The 9936-nt window shown below is 35.4% G+C and overlaps 1 protein-coding gene across 1 annotated transcript; it reads right to left on the reverse strand.

The window, feature by feature from the left end:
- Positions 1-2104: 2104 nt before the first annotated feature.
- On the reverse strand, positions 2105-6930 carry LOC145103248 (uncharacterized). The gene is made up of 9 exons (XM_079040809.1): positions 6712-6930; positions 5783-5956; positions 4931-5336; positions 4592-4845; positions 4296-4364; positions 4151-4207; positions 3549-3601; positions 3357-3432; positions 2105-3261 (listed from the first exon to the last, which is right to left on the reverse strand). The coding sequence occupies exons 1-9, from the start codon at positions 6753-6755 to the stop codon at positions 2355-2357; spliced, it is 2040 nt and encodes a 679-aa protein (XP_078896935.1). The 5' UTR covers positions 6756-6930; the 3' UTR covers positions 2105-2354.
- Between the last annotated feature and the right edge of the window lie 3006 nt (positions 6931-9936).

Genomic DNA, 9936 nt, shown 5'->3' on the forward strand with positions numbered 1-9936 from the left:
GTTGGGCTTTGGACAAGACCCAGTAATGAGCGTAGATCTGGGCCAGAATTAGGTTTGTGTATAAAAAAGGGTTTGAAAACCAATCGTACTTTTGAAGTAGCACCGTGAATTTTGTCATTTTTTTACAATTTTTTGATATATATATATACAATTTAATAATTTTTTAAACAATTAAATAAAAACAAAAAAGAGAAAAATAGCCATTGGAAAGATATAAGCACGGTGACTTTATCGCAAACCACACACCCAGTGACTATGGTGTTCACTGTGTACCACATTGTCATGTCACATCCAGCGCACCATGTGGTGGAGCCATACCTATCGGTCTTAGAATCGATGTAGGGTTAGGTTTGAAAAACTAGTCTGTTTTTTTTTACGGACTAATGCCATAAAAGCCCTTATGTTTTTAAAATTTTGTCGGTTTTACCCTTTGGCCTCTTTTGTGTTCATTAAAGCCGGATATTTAGACTAATTGTGTTAAAATTGTCATTTAACAGGTTGTTTACCTTCACACACACTCTCTACTTTTCCTTTCTTCTCCTTCACACACATAAACACACACTCCAAAATTGATTTGTAGGTTTCTCTCGAGAAGCTTTATAACATAACACACACCAAAATCGATCGAGGGATGTATTAATTGAGAAGAACGACTCTGTTTGAAGCTATCTTGAACCCCGCTACTTTTTTCTTCATTATTTTCATATTTGGAGTTTCTTCGTTTTTTATTTCTATCTACAAATCGGATTTCAAGAAACTATATTTTATTTCAATCTGGTAAGAGCATTATTTTCATACGCTTTGTTTTATGGATTATGCTCGATTGATTCTTTCAAGAAACATGAAGCCTAATTCATATATTGACACATCTGATTCATGGGTATTGCATGAAGGGGAAGTTAATTATCTAGCCCTTTTTCTCTTAAACAAGCGTAAGGTCATCAGTTGTAAGTAGTTGTACATATGCATCATTTTTTTATACCTGTGTGAGAGAAAGAGGACGTGCTTCTTCATTTTGGAACTTTCTGTTCTTTGTCTCTATCATATACATAGGGTGTATATGTGTATACATTAAGACATTCATTTTTGTTTCCATAAAGATTGTGATGGTTGGATGATTATTAGGAAGGCGTGTGGCTGGGATGGCGAGATTTGAATATCGCAGGTGGCAGAGATGGTGTTTGTGTTGATGTATGATGGGGATGGTTTCTTTGTTGCAGCTTTTATTGATGTAGAGATGCACAGAAAGAAGAAAGAAGTGAAGAAAAAGAGCATAGTCAATTTCTTTCAACATTGGTGACTGGGAGTCAACTGGGAAACTCCTTAAAAGGGCATAAGCCAAAAAATTAAATCAAATATCCGGTTTTAATGAACACATAAGAGGCCAAAGGTAAACCCGATAATTTTTTGAAAACTTAAAGGGTTTTTATGAAATTATCCTTTTTTTTTATCTCAAATGGTTATGTGGCCGTTATATAGTAATTTTCGCCTGAATGACTCTTTTGCCCGTGGCCGTTATATAGTAATTTTCGCCTGAATGACTCTTTTGCCCCTCATTTGTTGGTATATATAGGTATTGTATTTGTGTTAGTTCGGTCACACCCCTCAAAAATGCAACAACCTTGAGGATGACTAAACTTTCAAACAATGAACGATTAACAAATGACCAAAACGACTAACAAAATGAAGACGGCGTTGGCTATTTTTGCTTAGGAGCTTTTTTGTTTTATGTTTTCAAGTTCATGTATTTCAATTTCTCTTTTTGTAATTTCCTATATCAAAAAATATAACAAAATTTTGAATTTTTTCAAATCGGTTTCAATACGATCCCAACCCTTTCTTGTAGGTTCAGATTATTTTGATTCAAATCTGAATTTAATTTGAACCAATTTGAGCTAATTTTGGTTTTGACTTAGTTGACCAATCTGAATTAGTTTTAAAAACACTCACACACAAGTTACACAGTATCTTCATATAATACAAAACTACGATAGAACAACTATTGAACAAACTGTCAAAAGTTTTGTATATGCAGTAGTGATGAATAATTCAATGATGCTCAAATAATAATATGATAAAGTGAAAACCAAAATACCCCGGTAGATTTCTATGGCATCACGAAACTTAGATTAGATTTCTCGAGTAACATACACCACCATCAACTATAAGAGATAACCAACATTATCTTCATATAGACCTATAACATTCACATACTAACCCCACACACACACACATCTCCATCCCCTTCTAAAACCAAGGAAGAACTCGACACGATATATATACACACACAAAACACAAAACACAAAATTACAACTTACACTCAAGAAAAACCTATCATTTTATACACCGAAGCATCAACAAGTCAAATCTTTCTTCTTCAACCTCATCTCTTTTTTCATATTCTGCGACACAAGTCTCAAACGCGACATCACATACCCCAAAAGTTCTTCCCGATGAGAAAACGTAAAATCCAAATGAGCATATTCAAACTCATTATACGACACATCAACACCCGCATCTCTCATCAACCGATAATGTTTCCGCACCATCGACGGCCGAATCACCTTATCTTTCCTTCCGGCCACCACATCCACCGGAACATCAATCAGCCCGTAAAACTCCCCCAAATCGAGCGGCTCCGGCGACCCATACACCGCCATGTTCGCCGGAGCACTTCCGTAATCAAACATCCTAAACCTTTTCGACCGCTTCATTTGAGCTAAATGAAGCGCGATTCCAAACGAGACACCTGGCATGTCGTTCATGTTGTAATGGGGCAACCCGATGACTCCAACCCAGTTTGAGCTATCACCGCCTAGTAAATACCCAAAAAGGGTCTGGACTACACCACCAACCGCAGGGTAGTTGTGGAAATCGCGTGCTAATTTGTTGAGTAACATTCGGAAGAAGCGCGTGGGGATGTAGAAGGCGGGGACGAGAGGTTGTAGGATCGGGGAGAACCAGAAGAGGAGGTGTTCGAGGGCGGTGAAAGGGAATGATGAGTCGTGGTGGAATCCGGCGGGTGAGAGGAGGATGAGCCGAGAGAGGTGGTGGGGCTTTTCTTGAATCCGGCGGGTTATTAGGTACATGAGGATGGCGGCACCACCTAAGCTGTGGCAGATTGCAAAAAGTTTGTATGGTTGTTCGGTTTCTAATTCTTGTGTGTTGTGTTCTAATTCGGTTGTTTTTACTTGGTGGATTTTTTCAATCATTGCGGGTATGTCTTCGATTCCGTTTTCATTGATGGAGTAATGCCAATACCTGTAGAGTATTAAAAAAAAAAAAAAATAGTTTTATTTATTTGTTATGTGAAGATATAAGAAGAGGAATTTAGTGTGAAGGGGAAAGGAACTTACTCTCGTGAAGATATATTTTTGTCGATGTGTTCTCTAGAAACGAGACCACGGAAATTGCCTAGAAAAACATCGTACCCTGAAAGAGGAGGATATGTTATAAATTTATGATTAATAATTATTATTATATAAATTGTTTGCGTTTTATAAATATGGTTGGTGGTGGAAGAATAAGATTATAACTTATTTACAAACCTTGATCAAAAGCTGCAAAAGCTGGAGACCCAACAACTCCATTAGACACCCAACTGAAGCAAAAATAAGAAAACTACAGTCAACATTTTGACTTATATAAATTTAATTAGGATCCAAAGAAACCCAAGAAATTAAATTTGGGTTGATGTCATACAAACTGTTAATTTTTTTTTAATTGTTTTACAAAAAGTGTCATCAGAAGGTAAGCAGTTAGAACAATTTGTTCACAAAATACCATTTTTATAAGGGTATTTTGTAAGCAAAAATTTCCAGTTGTTCACCTTCTGATGGTAATTTTTTAAAACATTGGTTTGTAACCCAATGGGCAATTATGACATTACCCCTTGAAATATTTACCCAATTTCACCTGTTTGTACGGATTTGGACAAAAAATGCCCCTCTAGTGCATACTCTTCTTAGTAAAAAAAATATAGAAAAGTGAATGAAGGCCTAATTTTAAGTGAAATTGAAGTTGTCTTCTATCTATGCATTGCTAAATAATAGTTTTATATGTTTTGTAGTTGAAAAAGATATATATACACTTTTCTAGTTCAAGATTACTAACTAACTTATCCAAGATTTAGTAAAAAGATAAAGCTTACCCCATGGATGAATCAAAGACTCCATGTTGTAAATAAACAACCTTTCTTGAATCGCGTCTATAGCAAAGAGAGAAAATCATTAGTCAATGTAAACTTGAGGAAACAAAGGGTAATTTTAGAAAGTTAATACAACATTAATTTCTACCTAGGAATTCGTTCCAAAAGAAGAACATATCCATCAGCAGTAACCACATTGATAGCTTCATAAGGGTACCTGAAAAGAGTAATTTATGCACCCATAATTTCAACTTCAAGTGTACTAAAGATGCTTCTAGTGGTCCAAGTCAATGCCACTGATATTTTGTAATAATTATTAATGGGCAAAAAGGTAAATTTGGACAAGAATCTCACTCAAAAGAAAGATCCAACGTCTATTTTGGGACAAGAAAACAATGTCATCATCTCATGTCCAATTTTTTTTAGAAAAAAGAGGACTCTTACCCAAGCTCTGTAATGACATCTTCACATGTACGCCCATCTGTATTTAAAGAATTATTCAACCTGGTTTTCCTTTCTGTAGGGGTAGGATCGTCTTTTGCAAGAGTAGCAGTGGCAACATAGGCACTTGGATCATCAGGAGAAGACCACTTCAAAAACACCCTTAAAGACTCCCATGGAGAAATAACACAAGCTGTCATCTTATGAATCCCATCAAATATGGTTTCTATAAAAATCTCTATTCCAAGATGTAAATCCTAAAATTACAAAAATACCCATGTCAAATCAACATAACACTATCATTCCCATAAATCATTAGCATTAAATCACAAGCAAACAAACCTCTATAACTCCACGTCTTCTGTCAGTAGCCAATTCAACAACATGATCCAATGCTTTCCTGCCACCTGGCACATTTGAATTCTGCAATCTTCCTGCAATTCTATTGGCTCCCTTTGAGTCTCTAGTGAAAACTAAGCTATACAGATAAATTGGGATCCCAATCATTAGCCTTGCAGGAAGTAAAAGCCACATGAATATGGATAGAATCCAGTGTGGCCAGTCTTTTCTACGTTTGGTGTAGCTGCTTGATCTAGAGAATCGAGAGCTTTGTGATGATGGAGATGCAGGAGAGATGTAATCATCATCATCATCATCCATTTCTTCTCCAGATGAATAATCTTCACTTGATGCTGAGTCAGATTCCATGGATAATTCATGAACAAATTGGTTAAAAGATGACACCCCACTACAAGAAAAATGGACCCCATGTCAGACAATAATATTTCAGAGTTAACAAAGTCATTTAATGATTTAGTGTATTCAAGAATCAGCATCTGTGAAAATGACAATATACAAAAAAGTTATGGGATTAAGAAATTTTGTCTTATATCTTTCCTCTTTTGTACTATAGTTAAAAAATTTAAACTTTAATGTCAAAGAGCATGAAGTTGGAAAAGGGAATAGATTGATGCTAACTTAGGATATGAAATCTGGTTTATATATCAAATTCCACAAGTGGCGCAACAACAAATCAAATAAAAAAGTATTGAAATCAAGGTTCATATAATTCAAAATAAGGGATCTTCACATGTATGGGAACACAAAGCATGACAAACAATTGATTTGAAAAATAAAATGACTTTATATGCGTTAAGATTAAAAATAAATAAAAAACAAAAATGAAAACCTTACTTCTCCATCCAACGAGGGAGGCGGGGTCCACGAAAAGCAGGTCTGAGCTCCCAACCATGAATCCCTTCAAGCATGTTAGTCTTTCCAGGCAATATAGCCAGCAACATTGCTGATAATCCATTTATCAGCCTCAAAATATTATTCAATGATTCATAAGTAATTGTTTTCACAGACCTGAAGAATACAAGAAAATTGTCATTTATGTCTTCCCCAAAATTTGTTTACTAGATGAAAAGCCAGAGAAAATACAAAGCCACCATACGTGATTGCACATTAGAAGACACAAAATTCACTGCTATTTACAATTTTAAAGAACTACAGTTTTGCTACATACTCTGATTGTGAGATTGCATTCAATTTCAATACAAATGGTCTTCAAGAACTTTCGTACAAGTCTTCATGAATAGACGTATTATACTAAAGAGTAAAGTATACGTTTGACGTGTCCCCTACGGCACAATTATAGATGAATGGATCATAAAGAGGCTGATGTTCTATGGCTTTCGTTATACCCGATCATTGAATCCTAAGCCTACATATTCTAAAATTCCAAACTACAATCTAAAAGGAAGCGAAAAAAATATATATATATATGAACCCTAACCTAAAATAACTTTACGAAATATCTGAAAGATGTGAAAACTGAATATTTCCCCAATTAGAAACTCCAAAATAGAAGGATCAATCCATACGTATGATATTCCGTTCAAGATCACGAACATCCCTTTTGTTCTTATAGTATATGTAATTAAACCCTCAATTCACCACAACAACAACAAATGAATTTACAAATTGGAACGATCATACAGCAAATGATTATGTAAATCGGCACGTTATGACTTATGATTCAAACAAAAGCACCAAAAAGTGAAAAAAAAAAACTATTGAATTTTAATCGAAGGAAAGAGAAAAAAGAGGGAGAAACTAACTCTTTGGTGACAGCAAGGAGGTTGTCAACGACCCGTTGAATCATTTTTGTTAGATTAGATTTGTTGGCTCTGGGTAGTAGCAAAACAGCATCAAAACCCAGATCCAAATCGAATTCAAAACCCTAAAAAATCGGATTTCTTACTCGATTGGAGAGAGAGAATGTATACAGGTGTAAAGAGAGAAATATCAGATATGATGAATGAGTAACGTGGAGAGTTATAAGCAACGCCGATTCTTGTCGTCCCGGGGAAGAGAAAACCAAAAAAGTGGGGTCCACGCGTGTATTAAAAAACCAGAGTGGGGCCATTACATAACGGAAGTTTCATCCGTATGACGTGGCAGTGAAAAGAAACTTGTGGATATAGCGCTAGTGCCACGTATCAAATGTGTCCTCACGTGAAAATAGTTGCAAAAACGTGGAATCCGGAAGTCGACACATGAACGTGTACTTTTTTTTATTGATAAACTATTATTCGCATTTTATTTTATTAATATATATTGAATTGAATGTAAAAGTGAGAGGTTTTAAAAATAACCATCTGATCTTGGTGATGTATTTAATTGAGATATATAGGTGTAAATTACATATACGATAATTACAATTAAATATTTGTTAGAATAAATTAACAATATGATGTTTGATAGATTACTGGTAAAGGTTATAGATTAAATACTCGAATATCTATAACACATGAAGGATTGATGGAGGCTGAAAATGACAAAACCCTAGAGGTTAATGCCCCCTTAAATGGCCCACAAACCCTAAAAAACGAATAGCCCATGGGGCTGGACGCGTCACGTATATTAAATGGGCACCCAACGTCCCCCATATGAATTCCGGATTCAAGATCTCATTGAATTAAACAGTTAATCTTCATGCTTCAGTTCATACTTCTATATTTCCTTGGACTTGATACCACCATCAAATAATGAAAAAACCCAATCGAAACTCGTGTGTTACACCATCTTTGTTTGTACATCTCATATTTGGCTTGAACGTTCGAAAGTATCCTCCCGATAAAACTACAGTGAAGTATGTTAGTATGTTGTATTGTATAGCCCAATACCACGACCCATCATATGTACTTGTATTTGTACTTATACCTTATATGCTCTATTGGGAATAAATATGAAATCATGGACTTTATAAATGCAGATGTATCATTTGCTTATGAACCCATTAAGACGTAACAAAAAAAAACTCTAATTTTGCCTTGATGCATAAGATACATACATGTGATATATTATGTAAGGAACCAAGGTGTCATCGAGACATAATGTTTGACTTTTATTAGTTAGGTATATAAGAGAGCATGAAATGGATGAAAACATTATGCTTTGGTGAACAAAAAGGAAAATACATTCAATGGTTGGATGTGGAGTTTTATGAGGTATTGAGGTCAACATTTGTGTAGTTTTTATTCTAAATTTAGTGGATGCATATATATATATATATATATATATATATATATATATATATATATATATATATATATATATATATATATATATATATATATATATATATATATATATATATAAAGTAAATTATAGAAAAAGTCATTGTGGTTTGGTCGATTTTTAAAAAGTTGATATGTTGTGTCCTTATGGTTGGAAGAAATTACACATTAGTAGTCCATTGATCTTTAGATTTGACTAGTTAACAAATTGATACTTGTATGAAAACTTTACGCTCGAATCAAATTAGTAAACACTAAAAAGTAAAATGACTAAATTTATAAATTACATATATATATATATATATATATATATATATATATATATATATATATATATATATATATATATATATATATATATATATATATATATATATATATATATAACCCAAAGTGTGACATTCCTCATCAGTACTCAACCTAGAGCGGCCAACACCACTACCATTACCAACCACTATCTCTCCATCCTAGCTAATGGTGTAAATGAGTCGAGTATTTTCAAGCTCGAAGCTCGACTCGATAAAAATTTAAGCTCGAAACTTGACTTGAACTTGTTCAAGCCTACATTTCCAAGCTCGATCTTAAACTCATGAAATACTCGACACTATTGAGCTCGAATGTAACATCCTGAGATTTTGCAGGTATTTCTGAACCCTCTTCTATCATTACTTGGTCATTTGTAGTCCTTAAGGTAGGAAGTGTAGAGCCAAGATAAGTATGAGGGCCAAGGTTGCAACCTTGCCCAAGAAGGAGTACGATGTGCGTACATAAGAGTACGCTAAGCGTACCAAGGTCCGCCTTAGTACGTTGGGCGTACTTATGTCAGGATGAAACCCTAATATTTAGGGTTTGGGGGCTATATAAGCAACATTATGAGCACAAAACCCTCCCTTACCGCAGCCTCCACTGCTTAGAGTCGTTTTCCCCAAACCCTAGCCATTTCCTTGAGCATTGGAGCTTATTAGGTGTTTCTTGAGTGTTTTAAGAAGAAGGTGTTGCATCAAGGAGTTAGAGAAGAAGATCAAGCTTGTAGATCTGAAGTTGGTTTGTGCCCTAGAAGCTCCAGAAGGTAAAAAACTTCAAACTTTATGTATATATGTATAGATCTTGCCATTTTTTCTTTAAAGAACCATTTCTTGTCCCAAAAAGTCCCAAGATGGTGCATGATGTGATTTGGACGAAAAGAATTGTCCTTCTAGACTCTTGAAGGGGTTTTGAGTGATAAAAATGAGGTCCCAATGGCTTAAGATGTCCCATGCATGGAGTAGGAAGGTCTTAATGGATTAAGACCAGGTATTAAGAGCTTTCTAGACGTCCAAAGTGATAAAGTTCGTGACTTTATGGGTCCTAGGCACATTCAGTCACTGGATCTGAAGTTTGGGCTTATGTGCTTAAGCCATTAAGCACTTATTCAGATTTTGGAAAACCACCACGTACGCCCAACGTAAATCCAGTACGCCCAGCGTACTGGGTCAACCACCCTGATGGTGGTCAACATCAGGACGAGTACGCCCCGCGTACGTCCTCTGTTGGGCCTTTGACATTTGGGCTTCGGGTTTTGGGCTGTTTATGGACTAGTTAGATTTGGGCCTTTGCTGGACTTTATGAACATGATGTTTTGGGCCAAGTTTTGATAATGGATCTTAGAATAGGCCCAATTAGGGAGTTGGGCCCAATTTGGTAAATTGGGCCAATAACGGGCCTTGTATAAGGACTTTCAAGGTTATGGATTTGGCATTGGGCATTGACCCAATAGAGAGAAGG

The sequence above is a fragment of the Lactuca serriola genome, chromosome 4 (assembly GCF_051521515.1).
Source record: "Lactuca serriola cultivar US96UC23 chromosome 4, Lser_US96UC23_V15, whole genome shotgun sequence".
Lineage (NCBI taxonomy): Eukaryota > Viridiplantae > Streptophyta > Magnoliopsida > Asterales > Asteraceae > Lactuca > Lactuca serriola.